The sequence below is a fragment of the Excalfactoria chinensis genome, unplaced genomic scaffold (assembly GCF_039878825.1).
Source record: "Excalfactoria chinensis isolate bCotChi1 unplaced genomic scaffold, bCotChi1.hap2 Scaffold_74, whole genome shotgun sequence".
Taxonomy (NCBI): domain Eukaryota; kingdom Metazoa; phylum Chordata; class Aves; order Galliformes; family Phasianidae; genus Excalfactoria; species Excalfactoria chinensis.
The window spans coordinates 202,912-224,055 of NW_027315713.1; the positions used below are offsets into that span (position 1 = coordinate 202,912).

General features: G+C 49.0%; 1 protein-coding gene across 1 annotated transcript; it reads left to right on the top strand.

Moving 5' to 3' along the window:
- Window positions 1-1,548: 1,548 nt before the first annotated feature.
- LOC140265232 (olfactory receptor 14J1-like) lies at window positions 1,549-2,463 on the top strand. Its single transcript, XM_072361142.1, has one exon. The coding sequence runs from the start codon at window positions 1,549-1,551 to the stop codon at window positions 2,461-2,463; it is 915 nt and encodes a 304-aa protein (XP_072217243.1).
- Window positions 2,464-21,144: the final 18,681 nt, after the last annotated feature.

A 21,144-nucleotide genomic window follows, 5' to 3' on the forward strand; every position in this document is an offset into this window, starting at 1 on the left:
CACATCCTGCACTTTGGGAGCTGGAATGGACTGCCCAGGGGTGTGGTATAGTCACCGACCTTGAAGGTGTTCAAGGAATGAATGGATGTTGTGTTGAAGGACATGGATTAGTGGGAGCTATTGGTGATAGGAGAACAGTTGGACTGGATGATCTTTTAGGTCTTTTCCAACCTTGGTGATTCTATGATTCTATGATATCCTGTCCTTGTATGTGTGCCCTTTTTGTTTCAGCAAACACTCTCTGGGAGGACTCACCACATATCTGGAATTAGTCACTGACCACTAGAAATCTGGTGTTTAATTCATCAGATTTCAAAGTACAGTCATGATGCTGTTGTCTATCAGGAGCTGTTTGCCATGAGGACCCAGGGACATCTCAGGGGAGACAAGTGGGAAGGATAAAAATGATATCCTCTGCAACTGAGCTGGGCTGGGCTCCTGGGACACAGGGAGCTCATAAAAGTGTGTGGTGCTGCAGAGACAGCTGTTCCCAGGAGCAGCTCTTGTGCACAGCACAGCCTGCAGGTGACAGAAGGAGAGGAGAGAAAGGGAGAGAGCTTCCAGGATGTGTGAGGTGTGAGCAGCCTTCTGAGCTCGCTGCAGGAGCATTGCTGACAGACCATGACAAGGTAAGTCTCACTTCAGGCCATGCAGCTGCTGTTCATAGAGGGTTAACTATAAATGGGATATCCAATAGCAGATCTGGCTGCAGGCACTGAATGTTTCTTTACTGTGGAAAAAGCCTTCTGCTCCAGCTGAGGGCTTCCGTGCTGCAGCGTCAGAGCACAGCCCTGAGGGCTGTGTGTCCCAGCATGCCTGCAGTCTGTGCAGATGGGGCTGCAGGTGGGTGAGTGAGGCCCGGGGAGCTGCCCAGGACTCTGCAGGGAGATGTGTGATAAGAAGGAGCCCCCCAGGAAGGCTTCTGCTTCCGTAGTTGCTGCCTGGGGCAGGGGGATCACAGCTCCACTGCTCAACAAAATGTTTGTGCGGGTGCTTTGCAAGGCAGGGATTTTCCATTTCCTGTTCTGAGTGTAGGGGAAAAAATAAGGGGCAGAAATCTAATAGAGGCTGTCAACTTTGAACACATCTCTGTGACTCTCCAGTTTCGGGAGCTCCCCATACACTGGTTATTTTGTGGACAGCCACACAAGTTGTGCTTTCAGCCAAGAATACAGTCAGTTTCAGTGATAGTTGTTTTCTGCAGACATAATTAGTTCACTTGTCCTGTAAACAGGCTGATTTCTGTGAGACGATTTGAAGTGCACAGATGCTGGGGCTGGGGTCTCAAAGAGCAGCTGCAGAAAAGAGGAAACTATCCAGGAGGCTGGGATATGATTAGGAAATGAGAAGAAAGTAAGAGCTCCTTAATCTTCTACTCCTTAAGGGATGGTGAATCTCATGAAAAATAAATTCAAGTTCTGGACTTAAATGAACATTTTCAAAGGAAAAGGAGAACTTTTACAGTATATCAGACGGATTACCTCTGAGAATGACCTGGACTTGTCACTATCTTCTGCACTCTGAGCAGGACTCCAAGCCCAGGAACAGATGCCCAACAGCAGCTCCATCAGCGAGTTCCTCCTGCTGCCGTTGGCAGACACGCGGCAGCTGCAGCTCCTGCACTTCTGGCTCTTGCTGGTCATCTACCTGGCTGCCCTCCTGGGCAACGGCCTCATCAGCACAGCCGTAGCCTGCGACCAGCGCCTGCACACCCCCATGTACTTCTTCCTGCTCAACCTGGCCCTCCTCGACCTGGGCTGCATCTCCACCACTCTCCCCAAAGCCATGGCCAACGCCCTCTGGGACACCAGGGCCATCTCCTACGCAGGATGTGCTGCACAGATCTTTTTCTTTGTCTTCTTCCTCGCCGCAGAGTATTACCTTCTCACCATCATGTCCTATGACCGCTACGTTGCCATCTGCCAGCCCCTGCACTACAGGACCTTGATGGACAGCAGAGCTTGTGCCACCATGGCAGCAGCTGCCTGGGGTGCTGGGGTTCTCAATTCCCTGCTGCACACTGCCAGTACGTTTTCACTGCCTCTCTGCCAAGGCAATGTTGTCAACCAGTTTTTCTGTGAAATCCCCCAGATCCTCAAGCTCTCCTGCTCAGAATCAAATCTCAGGGAAGTTGTGCTTATCATTTTTAGTGTCAGTTTAGCCTTTGGCTGCTTTGTTTTCATAGTTGTGTCCTATGTGCTGATCTTCCTTGCCGTGCTGAGGATGCCCTCTGATCAGGGACGGCACAAAGCCTTCTCCACGTGCCTCCCTCACCTGGCCGTGGTCTCTCTATTTGTCAGCACTGCCTTTTTTGCCTACCTGAAGCCCCCCTCCATTTTCTCCCCGCTCCTGGATCTGACAGTGGCACTTGTGTACACAGTGGTGCCTCCAACACTGAACCCTATTATCTACAGCATGAGGAACAGGGAGATCAAGCATGCTCTCAGCAAGCTGTTGCAGTAAGCACTATTCCAGCTTCAATAAAGCACACATCTTCCTCAGAGGATTCCCACTGATGGTTCTTCATGTTTTATGCATCTTTGATTGTTTGATTCTGTAAGTTTTGTACAGCAACCTGCAATGAAATTTTGCTATTTATTTCTCTTCTTCTTTCCTGCCTACTTTCCATTTTCTCACTCCAAGAGCTCATGTAAACATCGAACCAGATTCCCCGAATACATTAAAAGATATCTAAAAGGTCAAAAAAAGACAATACCTTTTGTCTTCTCTCTTCCTACCTTGACTGGGTCTGGGGGAGGTACAGCCACAGACAGCAGCACAACGTGCTCTTTTCATTCCTGCTCTCTTTACACTGCCACAGTGCTCTCAAGTCCTCTCATTTGTGCAGGTCTGAAGGTCTTGTGTGTCTCATGACAGTCCTGTTGTCTCTACAGCAGCACTCCGGGGCTGCAGTCAGTAGCCGGCAATATGAATGTCTGTGTCAGAGCTGGTCTCCTTGCTGGCACTGCGGTAACAAGAGGGCTTCTTCAGAGCAGGACCAGAGAACTAGAGGCTTCTTCCAAAGCTGGTGTAAGGAATAAACCTCAGGAGCTGCTCCCTGAGAAGACCTCGAGATTTTTTGGTAAATGCGTAACCATTTCAGATTGAAGTGTCCCAAGGAGATCTCTAAGGGACTGAGGGCAGTGCTGCGGTTTAAAACTTATGGGTTGAGATAAAGAGAAAAAGAAAAGGATAATAATTATGAGAAATGTAATTATACATATATAATATATTTAGTAATTTTTCACACATATACAACATATGCAGTTGCAGACATATATGCACGGATAAAAATCCCTATGCATATCTGTTTTCAAGTCCAGAACCTGTTGCAGGGGTTTTAACAGCCACAGGATTCACTGTAGGAGCTGAAGTGGCTGTTGGGCTGTTGCAGGAGTTGGAGCTCATTGCCAGGGCTAGAATCACCACCGGACACGTGACTAAGTTGAGGCAGTCACTGGGCTCATTGGAGGGGCTGGAGTGACCACATGGCTGTACCTCCTGGCACAGCGCACCTCCTCTGGGAGGAATTTGTTTCATTTGCTTATAGCAATACTTGGAACAGCTACAGGACCTGTATCAAGAGTGACTGCAGAGCTCATTATGAGGGGTGGAGTGACAGTGAGAACTTTCCAGAACTTGGAGCAACTGCAGGACGTGTAGCAAAACCTTGGAGCTGCTGCAGGGTCTGTGCCAGGAGTTCAGAGGCTGCAGCACTGTCAGCAGATCCAGCTCTCTTCCCCTTGAGGATGCTGAAGAGTGTTGAATACAGCTCAGTAGGTGTGGGCCAGGCCCTGGCACGCTGCCATCATTTGTGCCTGTTTAGGATTACCAGGGCCACAGCAGACCTTCCCCCATATTCTGCCGGTTTCTCAGGATCCTGCAGTTGCTCAGAGATGAAGTTCCAAAGCCCTGGGGGTGCCCACCGCTCCAGGAAGCTGCCCAGACCATCCTACACCCCCTGCCATGCAGAGCCTTCTCACCTTGGGGCAGATCTCTCAGTGAAATTCTCAAATTTAATATGAGACATAACCTGGAACACATTAATGACACATAGCAATGGGAGCATGCTGGTTTGAGCATCCCACGGATAGTCAAAATCCTCAGGTGCTGTTGTAACTACCTTTGTAGTACCAATGACGCTCTGGTGTTCAAAAAGGGCAAGGAGGAAGATCCGGATAGTTACATGTCAGTCACACCACCATCCAGTACCCTGTATGCAGTCAGAGTGTGTGTCCAGGGTTGCCCCTACCCAGTTGCATAATCAGGCACTTGTTCTTGTTATACTTTATGAACTTAGTGCTTAGTACCAACTGGTACCCACTTCTCTGACTTGTCCACATCTCTCTGCAAGTCCTCTCCACCCTAAGTGGAAGCAACAGCAACTCCTCATCTGGTCTCATCAGCAAACTTGCTCAGAACATCTTCTAGTCCTGCATGTAAATCATTGTCATGGTTTTGTACTTTTGTAATTTTGCTACCAGTATTCCAGATCATAACATCATGTAAAGTATGGATGATTTTACTGAGTGTGCTACTCACAGAAGAAGACTACATATCCCAGAGAACACCACGGTCAAGGATGAGTCACGAGGCAAGGACACTATATAATCGCTCTTTGGGGCTGGACTCGCTCTCTTGAATCCTGCCAGCCAGGGGGGGAGCATGTGGGAGAATTCCAGCCATTTCGCCTAGAGTTACAGTAGGCCTCTCAGTTTTCGGGACTCACTCTCTCTCCTATCTTACTTGATTTGTTAGCCTTAATTTGTATTATCACAGAATCACAGAATTTTTCAGGTTGGAAAAGACCTAGAAGATCATCCAGTCCAACCATTACCAATATTTCCCAGCTAAACCATATTCCTCAACGCAACATCCAAACGTTTCTTGAACACCTCCATGGTCGGTGACTCTACCACCTCCCTGGGCAGTGCATTCCAATGCCTGAACACCCTTTCTGAGAAGTAATACTTCCTAATGTCCAGCCTGAACCTCCCCTGTCGCAGTTTGAAACCATTCCCTCTAGTTCTATAACTGTCTACATGAGAGAAAAGGCCGACCCCCAGCTCACCACAACCTCCCTTCAGGAAGTTATAGAGAGCTATAAGGTCTCCCCTGAGCCTCCTCTTCTCCAGGCTGAACAATCCCAGTTCCCTCAGCCGCTCCTCATAAGGCCTGTGCTCCAGACCCCTCACCAGCTTCGTAGCCCTCCTCTGAACACATTCCAGGGCCTCAATGTCTCTCTTGCAGTGAGGTGCCCAAAACTGGACACAGTACTCAAGGTGCGGCCGCACCAATGCTGAGTACAGGGGGACAATTACCTCCCTGTTCCTGCTAGTAACACTGTTTCTGATGCAAGCCAGGATGCCATTGGCCTTCTTGGCCAGCCGGGCAAACTGTCGGCTCATGTTCAGCCGTGCATCAATCAGTACTCCCAGGTCCGTTTCCTCCACACAGTCCTCCAGCCACTCTGTCCCAAGCCTATAGCGCTGCCTGGGGTTGTTGTGGACAAAGTGCAGGACCCGACATTTGGTCTTGTTAACCTCATCCCATTTGGCTTCGGCCCAGCTCTCCAGCCTGTCCAGATCCCTCAGTAGGGCCTCGCTACCCTCAGGTAGGTCCACACTCCCAGCCAATTTGGTGTCATCTGCGAACTTACTGAGGGAGCACTCAATGCCCTCATCCTGGTCATCAATAAAGATGTTGAAGAAGACAGGCCCCAGCACTGACCCCTGGCGAACACCACTCGTGACCAGTCTCCAGCTGGATTTAACTCCATTCACCACCACTCTCTGGGCCCGGCCCTCCAGCCAGCTCCTTACCCAGCCTAGAGTGTACCCATCCAAGCCACGGGCTGCCAGCTTCTGCAGGAGAATAGCATGGGAGACAGTGTCAAAGGCTTTGCTGAAATCTAGGTAGAGCACATCAACAGCCTTTCCCTCAACCAGCAGATGGGTCACTAGATCATAAAAGGAGATCAGATTGGTTGGTCAAACAGGACCTGCCCTTCATGAACCTGAAGAACCACAAAATCGCTCTTGAAAACTATGTTGAAAGCAATGGGTGGAGGAACATCTAAGCACTGGGAAAAGCATCTGGCAGAAGCCACCTGGTTGGTCAATACTAGAGGATCTGTCAATCGTGATGGCCCTACCTAGCCCCCTACACACTATAGAAGGAGATAAGGTACCTGTTGTACATGTAAAGAACATGTTGGGAAAAGCTGTTTGGGTCCTTCCAGCCTCTGCAAAGGGCAAAACTGTCTGTGGAACTGTTTTTGCCCAGGGACCTGGGTGTACTTGGTGGGTGATGCAGAAGGATGGGGATGTTCAAGGTGTACCACAAGGGAATTTGATGCTGGGGGAGTGCAGTCAGTAATTCTATGCATCTATGGATATATTTGCACATTTAGTGTATTTTAGTTATTATAATTATACATTTAGTTCTGTTACATTTCATTGTGTTATTTTCCTATCATAGTTTTATATACGTGTATATATGTATATATATTAACCATGATGTAATAATGTAGAATAAGGGGTGGAATGTCATAGGTTTGTGGTGTTGCTGTCAGTATTCCACATCATAACATCATGTGCAGAGTGGATCATTCATGCTCCAGTTCCGTAGAATGGCAGCGTCCCGAGTACTCAGCTCTCGGAGAAGAACTACATATCCCAAAGGACGCCGCATCCAGAGATAAGTCACGGGAGGAGGACATCTATAATCTCACTCCCAGGCTGGAGCTCTCTCTCTCTCTCTGACTTTCAGGGAGTGGGAAGAGTTCACAGTAGGCCTCTCGGCTTTTGGGGACTCTCTCTCTGTTTTGTTCGATTTAGTCGCCTCAATCGTATTATATTACTGTGTATGCCATGGAGCTCCATGGGAAACTCCTATGGGTGTTGGCAACAGCAGGATCACTTGGAGCACTGCCTGGAAGAACAGTGCTGGGATGGGCTGTGCTGGGCCAAAGATGCGTAGATGCTACTCGACCCAAAGTGGTGCAGCAGCTCATGGAATGCCACTGGGCAAACCATGCGCTCTCTGTGAATCTGTAATTGTGATGGCTTATTGATTGACTGCAATCAAACTTGGAGTGCTGAGTTGGGCAGCAACTGAAATGCTGTGCACTGCAGCCGCTGCCTTCTGACGCTCCTCCTCTCAGTCCTTCAGCTGCAGCTTCTGCATCATCTCCACAAGGCTGTTCATCAATGCGGAGAACTGGAAAGAGACAAAGCAAGTGTAGAAGTAGGACAGAAACAATCTAGGGAGATCTCATGAAGAAAGTCTGACCAGTAAACTTCCAGAATGGCCCCATGCGGAACAGCACGTTCCTTTCATGCAGGTCACTGACACTACTTCCCATGACACGCTGCCTATGGTACGATTCATGCTCTGTCGTGGGAAGGCAGTTTCAAAGGCTGCAGTGCCCGACATGGAGAGCTTCTTTATCACAGCCAAACCCTTTGGCTGTTACCAACCACATCCTTCCCAAGCCAGAGGAAGGCGTCCAAGCTCCCCATGGCAGCTCTCACTGACAGTGTCATTTCCTCAAACACACAGATGGCTGTTTTGCTATGCCATCGCTTCCCTCAGCATTTTACCATCTCTTTCATGTCTGACAGATGGAGGCACTGAGACCAACAAGAGAATCACAGAATCACAGAATTGTAGGGGTTGGAAGGGACCTCTAGAGATCATCGAGCCCAAGCCCCCTGCCAAAGCAGGCTCCCTGCACCACGTTGTACAGGTAGGCGTCCAGGCGGGTCTTGAATATCTCCAGAGAAGGAGACTCCACCACCTCCCTGGGCAGCCTGTTCCAGTGCTCCGTCACCCTCACTGTAAAGAAGTTGTATCATCAGCAAACTTGCTGAGGTTGGCAACTATCCCCTCATCAAAGTCACTGATGAAGATGTTGAACAAGACCAGACCCAGTGCAGACCCCTGGGGAACACCACTACTTACAGATCTCAGACCGGACTCTGTACCACCAATGATGACCCTCTGTGCTCTGCCAGTCAGACAGTTCTCAACCCACCTCACTGTCCACTCATCTATCCCACACTTCCTCAGCTTTGTTATAAGGATGTAATGGGGGACAGTATCAAATGCCTTGCTGAAATCACGATAGACTACATCCACTGCTCTCCTGCCACCCACCCATCCAGTGACAATGTCATAGAAGTCTACCAAGTTGGTTGAGCATGACCTCCCCTTGGTGAACCCATGCTGACTACTCCTAATAGCCTCCTTTTCTTCCAGTTGCCTGGAGATGGCATCCCGCACAAGCTGTTCCGTCACCATTCCAGAGACTGAGGTGAGGCTGACTGGCCTGTAATTACCTGCATCTTCCTTCTTGCCCATTTTTGAAGACCGGAGTGACACTGGCTATCCTCCAGTCTTCAGGCACCTCCCCCATTCTCCAAGACCTCTCAAAGATGATAGAGAGTGGTTAAGCAATCACTGCTGCCAGCTCCCTCAGCCCCTGTGGATGCACCCCTTTGGGTTGCGTGGCTTTGTGAACATAAGTGTGGCCTAGGCACTCACAGACCACCTCTTCCCTGACTAAAGGCAAGTCTTCCATTCCCCAGACCCTCTCAGTGAGATCCAGGGTCTGGGATTCCTGAGGGTGAGCTTTCTCACTGAAGACAGATGCAAAGAAGTCCTTCAGTATCTCTACCTTCTCAGCATCCCTGGTTACCAGAGCATCCCCCTCACATAGTACGGGACCTGCATTCTCCCTAGTCTTCCCTTTTGCAGTTAGCATACTTTAAAAAGCCTTTATCACTACAGCCAGATACAATCCCAGGTGTTTTTAGCCTTCAAATAGGGGCAACTCCTTGTGCACATCTGCTCTAAGCCAAGAGGAGTCCCATCTCCCATGTGCCTGTGGGAACTGAATCTCATTTCAACCCCTGGGTTTTACATCTGAAGATGAGAAACCTGCACTGACTGCCTCAGCTGAATGACGACCCTGAAAAGGAGAAGTCAGAGGGTCCCTGTCCTTGTCTGCGTGTCTATTTTAATTAAGGTCCAGGAGCAGAGCTCTCCAGATGAGGCATTTGCACTTCTGCTAGGCAAACACAATCTTTTAGGACAAAATGATACTGTAAAAGAGTTAATCTCAAAGTCAAAAGTTAGGTATTTGGGCCCATAAACAAGTGGGATGTGCAGTTAAGACAAGGGAAGAACATCCTGCACACTAAAGGGAACGTGTCTGAAGAACTAGGCCAGAATTGGACTACTTCTATCAAGCACGACAATGTAAATAGGTCAGAGCAAGGAAGCCTTCGCTAAGAAGATATCTGTCTTCATCCCCTAGACCACTGGAGGGAGACCCCCACTATAAAGTGCACCAGAGTGAGGGGCAGTATGTAAATGATTTACTGGAAACAACGAATATGTAGATGAGTTCCTTGAAATATGTTGGATATGTATCAGCTTGCCTTTCAAATATGTAACACTTCTGCTTACAGGTATGCAAGACAGGAGTGATTCCCATTGCACCCGGTGCCTAATAAACATATTTCTACTTTATAACCTAACTATGAGTTTTATTCTGCAGCACAAAATCATGCTTCTGGAATCAATGTGTACACTGGTGAGTAACTGATCTGACATCCAAATGTGTTTTGCAGAAATGACCCTGCTGTCTATCAGGAGCTTTCAGCCCTGGAGCCCCAGGGAAATCTCCAGGGGAAGCAGTGAGGAAGAGGAACTCAAATCCTCGGGTGTGCTGAGCTGGGCCAGGCTCCTGGGACACAGGGAGCTCATACAAGTGGGCAGTGCTGCAGAGAGACAGCTGTGCCCAGGAGCAGCTCTTGTGCACAGCACAGCCTGCAGGTGACAGAAGGAGAAGAGAGAAAGGGGAGAGAGCTTACAGGATGTGTATGGTGTGAGCAGGCTGTGAGCTCATGACAACAGCATTGCCCACAGACAATGACCCGGTAAGTCTCACTGCAGACCATGTAGATGCTATTCATAGAGGGTTAACTAAAACTGAGACATGCCATAGCAGATCTGGCTGCAGGCACTGCTTGTTTCTTTACTGTGGAAAAAGACTTCTGCTTGAGCTGAGGGTTTCCATGCTGCAGTATGAAAGCACAGCCCTGAGGGCTGCATGTCCCAGCACGGCTGCAGGCTGTGCAGCCGGGGCTGCAGGTGGGTGCCCAGGGCTGTGCTGCAGAGCAGGGTCCCTGCTGTGCCCCAGGGGCTGTGTGCCGGCTATGGGACTCTGCCGCCTGCCAGGCTCAGCACTCAGCCTGCCCGGGGAGCTGCCCAGGGTGCTGTGGGGAGACGTGTGGGGGGAAGGAGCCCCCCAGCAGGGCTTGTGCTGCCACAGCTGCTGCCTGGGGCAGGGGATCACAGCTCCACTGCACAGCAGGATGTTTGTGAGGGTACTTTGCAAGATGAGATCCAAGGCTGGGATTTTCCATTTCCAGTTCTGAAAGAAGGAGAGAGGACTGGAGGCAGAAATCTAAAAGTGGCTGTCATCTTTGAACACAGCTATGAAACACCTCATTATTTCTTTTGTCCATCTGTTGTTTTGTGAACAGTCATGCAGGTTGTGCTTTCAGACTCTCCTTCCTGAAAGGATACGATCAGTTTCTGTTCTCTTTGTTTTCTGCAGCCATAATAAGTTCACTTGTCATGTAAACAGGCTGAATTCTATGAGACAATTTGAAGTGTGCAGATGCTGGGGCTGGGGTCTCCAAGAGCGGCTGCAGTATAGAGGAAACTATCCAGGAGGCTGGGATATGATTAGGAAATTAGCAGAAGGAAAGAGCTCCCTAATCTTCTACTCCTTAAGAGATGGTGAAGCTCATAAAAATAAATACAAGTTCTGGAGTTAAACGGTCATTTTCCAAAGGGAAAGGAAAAAAGTATAGTATAGCAGGAGGAGTGTCTCTGAGAATGGTCTGAACTTGTCATTATCTTCTGCACTCTGAGCAGGACTCCAAGCCCAGGAACAGCAGATGCCCAACAGCAGCTCCATCAGCGAGTTCCTCCTGCTGCCGTTGGCAGACACGCGGCAGCTGCAGCTCCTGCACTTCTGGCTCTTGCTGGGCATCTACCTGGCTGCCCTCCTGGGCAACGGCCTCATCAGCACAGCCGTAGCCTGCGACCGCCGCCTGCACACCCCCATGTACTTCTTCCTGCTCAACCTGGCCCTCCTCGACCTGGGCTTCATCTCCACCACACTCCCCAAAGCCATGGCCAACGCCCTCTGGGACACCAGGGCCATCTCCTACGCAGGATGTGCTGCACAGCTCTATTTCTTTGTCTTCTTCATCTCAGCAGAGTATTACCTTCTCACCATCATGTCCTATGACCGCTACGTTGCCATCTGCAAGCCCCTGTACTACGGGACCTTGATGGACAGCAGAGCTTGTACCACCATGGCAGCAGCTGCCTGGGGCGCTGGTCTTCTCTGTTCTGTGCTGCACACTGCCAGTACGTTGTCACTGCCTCTCTGCCAAGGCAATGTTGTCAACCAGTTTTTCTGTGAAATCCCCCACATCCTCAAGCTATCCTGCTCAGAATCAAATCTCAGGGAAGTTGTGTTTCTCATTTTTACTATCAGTTTAGCCTTTGGCTGCTTTGTTTTCATAGTGGTGTCCTATGTGCAGATCTTCCTTGCTGTGCTGAGGATGCCTTCTCAGCAGGGACGGCACAAAGCCTTCTCCACGTGCCTCCCTCACCTGGCCGTGGTCTCCCTATTTGTCAGCACTGCCTTTTTTGCCTACCTGAAGCCCCCCTCCATTTCCTCCCCGCTCCTGGATCTGACAGTGGCACTTCTGTATGCAGTGGTACCTCCAACACTGAACCCCCTCATCTACAGCATGAGGAACAGGGAGATCAAGCACGCTCTCAGTAAGGTGTTGCAGTAAGCACTATTCCAGCTTCAATAAAGCACACATCTTCCTCACAAGATTCCCACTGATGGTTCTTCATGTTTTATGCATATTTGATTGTTTGATTCTGTAAGTTTTGTACAGCAACCTGCAATGAAATGTTGCAATTTATTTCTCTTCTTCTTTCCTGCCTACTTTCCATTTTCTCACTCCAAGAGCTCATGTAAACATCGAACCAGATTCCCTGAATACATTAAAAGATACCTAAAAGATTTTAAAAAAAGACAATTCCTATTGTCTTCTCTCTTCCTACCTTGACTGGGTCTGGGGGAGGTACAGCCACAGACAGCAGCACAATGTGCTCTTTTCATTCCTGCTCTCTTTACACTGCCACAGTGCTCTCAAGTCCTCTCATTTGTGCAGGTCTGAAGGTCTTGTGTGTCTCACGACAGTCCTGTTGTCTCTACAGCAGCACTCCGGGGCTGCAGTCAGTAGCCGGCAATATGAATGTCTGTGTCAGAGCTGGTCTCCTTGCTGGCACTGCGGTAAGAAGAGGGCTTCTTCAGAGAAGGACCAGAGAACTAGAGGCTTCTTCCAAAGCTGGTGTAAGGAATAAACCTCAGGAGCTGCTCCCTGAGAAGACCTCGAGATTTTTTGGTAAATGCGTAACCATTTCAGATTGAAGTGTCCCAAGGAGATCTCTAAGGGACTGAGGGCAGTGCTGCGGTTTAAAACTTATGGGCTGAGATAAAGAGAAAAAGAAAAGGATAATAATTATGAGAAATGTATTTATACATATATAATATATTCAGTAATTTTTCACACATATACAACATATGCAGTTGCAGACATATATGCACGGATAAAAATCCCTATGCATATCTGTTTTCAAGTCCAGAACCTGTTGCAGGGGTTTTAACAGCCACAGGATTCACTGTAGGAGCTGAAGTGGCTGTTGGGCTGTTGCAGGAGTTGGAGCTCATTGCCAGGGCTAGAATCACCACCGGACACGTGACTAAGTCACTGGGCTCATTGGAGGGGCTGGAGTGACCACATGGCTGTACCTCCTGGCACAGCGCACCTCCTCTGGGAGGAATTTGTTTCATTTGCTTATAGCAATACTTGGAACAGCTACAGGACCTGTATCAAGAGTGACTGCAGAGCTCATTATGAGGGGTGGAGTGACAGTGAGAACTTTCCAGAACTTGGAGCAACTGCAGGACGTGTAGCAAAACCTTGGAGCTGCTGCAGGGTCTGTGCCAGGAGTTCAGAGGCTGCAGCACTGTCAGCAGATCCAGCTCTCTTCCCCTTGAGGATGCTGAAGAGTGTTGAATACAGCTCAGTAGTTGTGGGCCAGGCCCTGGCACACTGCAGTCATTTGTGCCTTTTGGGGATTACCAGGCCCACAGCAGACCTTCCCCCATATTCTGCCGGTTTCTCAGGATCCTGCAGCTGCTCGCAGATGAAGTTCCAAAGCCCTGGGGGTGCCCACCACTCCAGGGAGCTGCCCAGACTGTCCCACACACCTTGCCATGCAGAGCCATCTCACCTTGGGGCAGATCTCTCAGTGACATTCTTGTAACTGTTTAATCTGAGACATAACCTGAAACATATCATTGACACATAGCAATGGAGGCATGCTGGTTTGAGCATACCACAGATAGTCAATATCCTCAGGAGCTATTGTATGTAGCTCTGGAGCTCCAGGGAAAGAACAAGTGACAGGGAGGCTTTGGGACTGTGGGAAAGTAGACTGGATGATCTTGTAGGTCCTTTCTAACCTTGTGATTCTAGGATTCTATGGAAGTTTTCTCCCTTATCTCCTTCATAGCCAGGCTCCCTGAGGAGACAAAGTAAAGGGTGTCATTACCAATCATATCGACAATCATAGAATTACAAAATTGTATAATTACCCAGTTTGGAAAAGACCTCGAAGATCATTGAATCCAACCACAGCCTAACCATGCTACCCCAACTCTAACAATGCTCTGATAAATCATATCTCTGAGCACCACATCCAAATGGCTTTTAAACACATCCAGAGACGGTGAGTCAACCACCTCCCTGGGGAGCCTATTCCAGTGTTTAACTAACCTTTCGGTCAAGAAGTGTTTCCTAATGTTCAAACTAAACTTACCTTGGTGCAAATTGAGGCCATTTCCCCTTGTCCTGTCACTTGTCACCAGTGAGAAGAGACGTGCCCCGCTCTCACTCTAAGCACCCTTCAGATACTGGAAGAGCGCGATAAGATCTCCCCTCAGCCTCTTTTTCCCAGACTAAGCAGCCCCAGCTCCCTCAGCCTCACCTCGTAGGGCTGATTCTCCAAGCCTTTCACAATCCTCGTTGCCCTTCTCTGGACCTGCTCCAGCACCTCCATGTCTTTTTTGTACTGAGGTGCCCAAAACTGAACACAGTACTCAAGTTGAAGCCTCACCAATGCTGAGTACAGGAGCAGGATGACTTCCTTAGTCCTGCTCACCACACCATTCCTGATCCAAGCCAGGATGCCATTGGCCCTCTTGGCCACCTGGGCGCACTGCTGGCTCGTATTCAGCTGACTGTCCATCAGCACACCAAGGTCCCTTTCCATCAGGCAGCTTTCCAGCCACACTTTCCCAAGCCTGTAGGGTTGCCTGGGGTTGTTGTGACCAAAATGCAGGACCCGACACTTGGCCCTATTGAAACTCATGCTGTTAACCTTGGCCCATCGATCCAATCTATCCAGGTCCTTCTGTAGTGTCCTTCTCCACTCAGGCAGATCAACACTCCCTCCCAGCTTGGCATCATCTGCAAACTTACTGAGGGTGCACTCAATCCCCTCATCCAGATCATCAATGAAGATGGTAAACAAAAGTGGTCCCAGCACTGAGCAATGGGAGGTGCCGCTCATGACTGGCCCCCAATGGGATTCCACTCCATTGACCACAACTCTCTGGGCCCAGCCATCCAACCAGTTCTTCACCCAGCGGAGCGTGCGCCCATCCAAACCACGGGCAGCCAGCTTCTCTACCAGAATGTTATGTGGGACAGTGTCAAAGGCCTTACTGAAGTCCAGGTAGACCACGTCGACAGCCTTTCCTTCATCTACTAAGCGGGTCACCTTGTCGTAGAATGAAATCAGGTTAGTCAGGCAGGATCTACCATTCATAAACCCATGCTGACTAGGCCTGATCCCCTGGCTGACCTTTAGTTCGTCCATGATGATACCGGAGATTATCCTTTCCATAACCTTCGCGGGCACCGAGGTGAGACTGATGGGCCTGTAGCTGCCAGGATCATCTTTCTGGCCCTTTTTGAAGACGGGCGTCACATTCACCAGCCTCCAATCCACCGGGACATCCCCAGTCAGCCAATACTGCTGAAAAATGATGGACAGTGGTTTGGTGACCACATCCGCCAACTCCCTCAGAACTCTAGTGTGCAACCCATCTGGCCCCATGGACTTATAAACATCCAGCTTTCAAAGTAGGTCCAGAACCATCTCATCGCGGATCACGCAAGGCTCATTTGGTTCCCCCTTCCCGTCTACCAGTGTAGGGGGCTGCGTTCCCAGGGAGTTACAAGCGTAACTATTGAAGACCGAGGCAAAGAAGGTATTAAGTACCTCAGCCTTGTCCCGATCCTCAGTGACCAAGTTGCCCTCAGAATCCAACAAGGGATGGAGATTTTCCCCAGCCTTCTTCTTGGCGTGGATGTGTTCATAAAAACATTTACTATTCTCCTTAACCTTAGCAGGCAAGCTCAGTTCTTGCTGCTCCCTGGCCTTCCTAAATTTTCTCCCTGCACAGCCTCACTACAAACCTGTAATCTTCATAAATAACTCCCCCATTCTTCCAGAGACCGTAAACTCTCTTTTTGTTCTTTAGATCAAGCCAAAGGTCTCTGGTCAGCCAGCCCAGCCTCCTCACCCGTCGGCTCATCTTTCGTGATTTTGGGACAGTCAGCTCCTGCGCCTTTAGGACAATTTCCTTCAAGTACTCCCAACCTTCCTGGGCTCCCACACTCTCCAAAGTTACCCCCCAGGGGGCCCTCTCAACCATAGTCCTGAGGAGGTTGAAGTCCGCCCTCCGGAAGTCCAAGGTGGCAGTTCTGCTGACTCCCCTCCGTGGTCCGACAAGGATCGAGAAATCCAGCATTTCATGATCACTTTGTCCCAGACGGCCTCCAACCTTTACATCCCTCACCAGGCCATCTCTGTGAACAAACAGCAGCTCCAGAGTTTTGTTTCCCCTTGTCGGCTCCTTCACCAGCTGTGTCAGGAAGTGATCTCACACACACTCTAGGAACCTCCGAGACTGTTCCCTGTCTGCTGTATTGTAATCCCAGCAGATGTCTGGGAAGTTGAAATCCCCCACCAGAATGAGGGGGAGTGACCTTGAGACCTCCTCCAATTGCCTATAAAGCATCTCATCTGTGGAGATGGTCTGTGTAAGTGTAGAGAGTGTTTGTGCAGAGTGGCTTCGTGAGAAAGGACATGATGAGATTCCATTAGTTAAATTGTAAGAGAAGGTATGTGGCTAGTGGCAACAATGAAGAGATATCAGGATGTGAAAGACAGGGTATGTAGCTAAGGACAAAATATGTAGCGAGAAACAAGGACGGTCCAAAGGGAAAAACAAAATGTGTAGCAATGTGTAGGCATAGCTATGAAGAAAAGTAACCATAAGACTAACCATAAAGGTCAAATGAAGTAATGTATAACCCACCAATCTTGAGCTTTACTTTTGCAATATGTATGAGCTTATTACTGACTGTATAAACAAGATGCTGTTACACCTAATAAACTGAGACCTGCTGACCATGATATATGAGGCACGTCTCCCGCGGTCTATTCCAACAAATGGCGCCCGAACAGGGACAATCTTCTTCCGCTAACTAAGAAGAAGACGAAATCCTTGCCAGGGAAAAAGGAAGTTGCCACGGTTGGGACTGCGATGGGTTCGGGTCCTTAAGCAGCGAGGACGACGAAAGAGCCGAATTAAAGCTCCGCGTCTCAGGCGACCACGACAGGTGGGCTTGACCGATACGTGCTGCCGAAGCCTGGAAGGCTGCAACGGTACCGACGTGAGTAAAAATGGACAGGCAAGCAGCATATAATTTGTTCTCCGCTTTTTTAAGTAGGAGACGATTTAAGGGGATAGATTTAGAAAAGGATCTCTCTGCTTTATTAAACCACGCGGTTTCATATGGCTTTTTTGTAAACCCCCACTCAGTGCATACGCTGGAAGAGTGGCGGCGATATGGGGATAAATTGTGGGAACTAACCTTAGATGATGATAAGCCAGCTAAAAAAATGAGTAAATTATGGAAGGCAGTGCATAATGAGCTATTAATGAGTCAGGCGGAAAAGCGGGCGGCTCAGGGGGCCCATGCTGCGCAACAACAGAATCAGGACTATGGGCTGTCGTTGGGTTCAACATCAACGAACCCCCCTGTTTTCTCAAAAATTCCCCTCCCGACCCCGTCCTCAGGTCCTTTGGCTCCCTCTAGCGAGTTAACAGAGGAGCTGGACCCAAAGCCTGAGAAAGATACTGCTCCTACACCCGCAGTATTAGATCCTGGGGGTCCCAAAACGGTTTCCGTCCCTAAGGCTAAGTCGGACCTTGCTGAGGCTATCACTAAGGAAAGGCGTGAGATGTGGTCAATGTTAGCTCGGCATGGATTGGAAGACGGTGATGATGAGTTAGTGCAGACAGCTACTGAGCACCTTGCTTTCCCTGTAGTTTATAATCCTAACCCGGCAGGAGGAGTTATAGCAGAGGTGAGGCCGTTAGATTGGAAAATGTTGTCGCAGCTTCGAGCAACTGTAGGGACGTACGGGGTTACTAGTGAACCAGCTAGGCAGATGATTGAATATCTTTTCAATGCGCATGTTCTCCTGCCAAGCGATATTCGTAGCATAACAAAGCTAATTTACACCCCTCATCAGCTTATCTTATTCAATGCGCATTGGCACCAGGAGGCTGTAGCCTCTGCCGCGCTGCCGAGGCAGCCAGGGGATCCTTTAGCAGGCGTTACGGTGGAGCAGTTAATGGGTCTTGGGGCGTGGACTCGCATTGAAGCGCAGGCACTTTCTGATCCTGAGATCCTGCGGGAAGCAATGATTATAGCCAGGAGAGCTATGGATAGGGTAAAAGCCCCCGGAGGAACACCTGTTTACATGGGAATAAAGCAGGGGCGGGAAGAGTCGGTAGGTGAGTTCATTGATAAGGTTATAAGTTCAATAAAAAGGGCAAATGTTCCGGAATATATGCAGGGACCATTAATCAGACAGTGCGTGCTTCAAAATGGTAACTCTGCGACACGCACCCTCTTAAATGCATTACCAGGGGATTGGTCTATACCTGATTTATTAGAGAAGGCTGCTTCGATTCCAACCGGAGCTCAAGCCTTTGTAGTAAAAGCCTTGCAAGAGATTGGTGACGGGTTGAAAGAGCAGGCAAAAGTATTTCAGGAGCAAGCGAGATCCTCACAATCTCAGGTTTTAGCTGCCCTTGCACCCCTCCAGGCTGCAGTTTCTGTAAGCCCCCGCTCGCAGCACACCTCCCACATGAAGTGCTATCGTTGTGGAAATAACGGACACGTCCGTCGCGAGTGCCAAGCCACTGGGATTTGGTGCGGCAAATGTCAATCCGGCTCCCACAACGCTGCTGCATGCCATAAGAGATCGGGAAACGCGAGATGGAGCGCGAGCAGCAGCCGCGCTCGGACACAAATAGCAGCTGCAGCATCGGCAACCCCCAACCGCAACAACCCCAACCTGCCACCAGCGGAAGCCTCGGCTTGGACGTGGCAGCCTCAGTAGATGTTGTTATTCTGACTAATCAGCCCCATCGAATCCCTACTGGACTGTTTGGCCCTATCATGATTAACGGTCAGGCGACAGGAGGACTGTTAGTGGGAAGATCATCCGCCAGCATGATGGGACTGTTTGTTTTACCCGGGGTGATAGATGCAGACTGTCGGGGGGAAATTATGATCATGGTGCACACCCCTTACCCACCTGTAAAAATACTCAAAGGACAGCGTTTGGCTCAATTAGTGCCGCTGCCGCAATTAACGAAAGGGATTGCTCCTTTTAAAAAGGGTTTAAGAAAAAAGGGAGGGTTTGGTTCAACCGGGAAATTAACCCTCCTTACTCTTGATTTATCGACTCGCCCGAAAAAACCATGTACTTTACGCTACCGTGATCAAAGCATTGTTTTAACAGGACTTTTAGATACCGGAGCAGATACATCAATTATCACACCGGAGAATTGGCCGTCTAACTGGCCGCTTCAATCATCAACCACCACAGTGTCCGGGGTGGGAGGGATGACACTAGCGAGTCGGACTCCTACACTTACAGTGGAAATAGATGGCAAAAGAGCCACAGCAGTTTTTTCGCTTGCATTGCTCCCACCCACGGTATCCTGCCTCATTGGTAGGGACGTGCTGGCCCAACTGGGTCTCGTCCTTACAAATGAACACCCTTTAGGGTGATGGCCATTGCTTGGACTTTCCCACTACCACTTACATGGACTACAGAAAATCCGGTTATGGTTAAGCAATGGCCACTAAAACGGGAAAGTCTTCAGCAAGCACATCAGCTCGTACAGGAGCAATTTGCCCAAGGACATTTAAAGCTATCTACTAGTCCTTGGAACACTCCGATATTTGTAATTAAAAAGAAATCCGGGAAATATCGTTTACTGCAGGACCTAAGGGCTGTTAATGAACAAATGGAACCCATGGGAGCACTGCAGCCCGGGTTACCCAACCCTTCTATGATCCCTGAGAATTGGCCCATCCTTATCATCGACTTAAAAGACTGTTTCTTTACAATTGCTTTACACCCACAGGACACAAAACGCTTTGCTTTTACACTGCCGGCAATAAATAGGGGAGAGCCTGACAAGCGATTTGAATGGACAGTGCTACCACAAGGGATGCGTAACTCCCCGACTATTTGCCAGTTGTATGTTGATACAGCACTGCAACCGTTACGACGGGAAATGCCAGATACTATCATTTATCATTATATGGATGATATTCTTTTAGCTCAAAAAGATCCATTTACAGACTCTCAAATTGAGCACATTAAAGCAGTCCTGGCAACTTCCTCTTTAATTATAGCTCCTGAAAAGGTGCAAAGATCCATGCCCTGGAAATACCTGGGATGGCAAATTACAGAAAAGCACATAACTCCGCAGAAATTAACTATTGTTACAGACATTGCTACCCTCAATGATGCACAGAAACTTCTTGGGGACTTACAGTGGCTAAAACCGGTAGTAGGTCTCCCAAACACACTGCTAGAAAAACTGTTACCCTTGCTAAAAGGTACTGACCCTTGCTCCCCAGTGACTCTTACGCCAGAACAGGAGGAGGTGCTACAAAAGATCTCAGACTGTATTACTAAGGGGTTCGTCTCCCGTATGGACCCCACTATACCATTGACTTTTACTGTCTGGAACAATGATATGCATCTCCTCGGCGCAATCACTCAGCATAAAAAGAAAACGGGGGAGAGGGTCCTGGAATGGATTTCACCACCTATTCAAAAACGAAAAACAATAACCACAAAAATTGAAAATTTGGCAGCAGTGGTAAAAAGGGGCCGCACGCGTATACTGGAGATCAGCGGCCTGGAACCACAGACAATTTATCTTCCCATGGAAAAAGCAACGCTAGACTGGTATCTGTTAAATTCGCCAGATCTAGCTGAGGCACTCTTAGCCTCAGGAGCAAAAGTGGAAACAGGTCCACTTGTCCCACGAGTGCTGCAATGGATCGGTGAATGGAGCTGGATAGGCGTGCCTTTGCGAAGGGACAAACCCATCTCAGGAGCTGTAACTGTTTACACTGACGCTGGGAAAAGGACACGCAAGGCAGCTATCGTCTGGCAGAAAGAGGGACTTTGGCAGCAGCACACACTGGAGGCGATTCCTGAAGACAGCTTACAAACACTAGAACTTCTTGCTGTAGTGTGGGCTGTTTCTAATATTGTTGAGCCTTTGAATGTGGTTTCAGATTCTCTCTATGTAGTAGGAGTAGCCTCAAGAATTGAGGATGCAGTTATTAAGGAGGTTCAAAACAAGCGATTATATGAATTATTTTTGCAACTAAAACGAGCCCTCAGGAATAGAACAGAGCCTTACTCTATTATCCATATCAGAAGTCATAAATTAAGTACTGGTCTAGGGGAAGGCAATCAGAGGGCAGATCAATTGGTATCAGTTGCAGTACCAATGTCACAATTTACTCTGGCAAGGGAAGCTCATGCTACATTCCACCAGAATGCCAGAGG

Bases quoted from the DNA above. Each gene is read 5' to 3' on its own strand.
- LOC140265232 (XM_072361142.1), top strand. From the start codon at position 1,549: ATGCCCAACAGCAGCTCCATCAGCGAGTTCCTCCTGCTGCCGTTGGCA.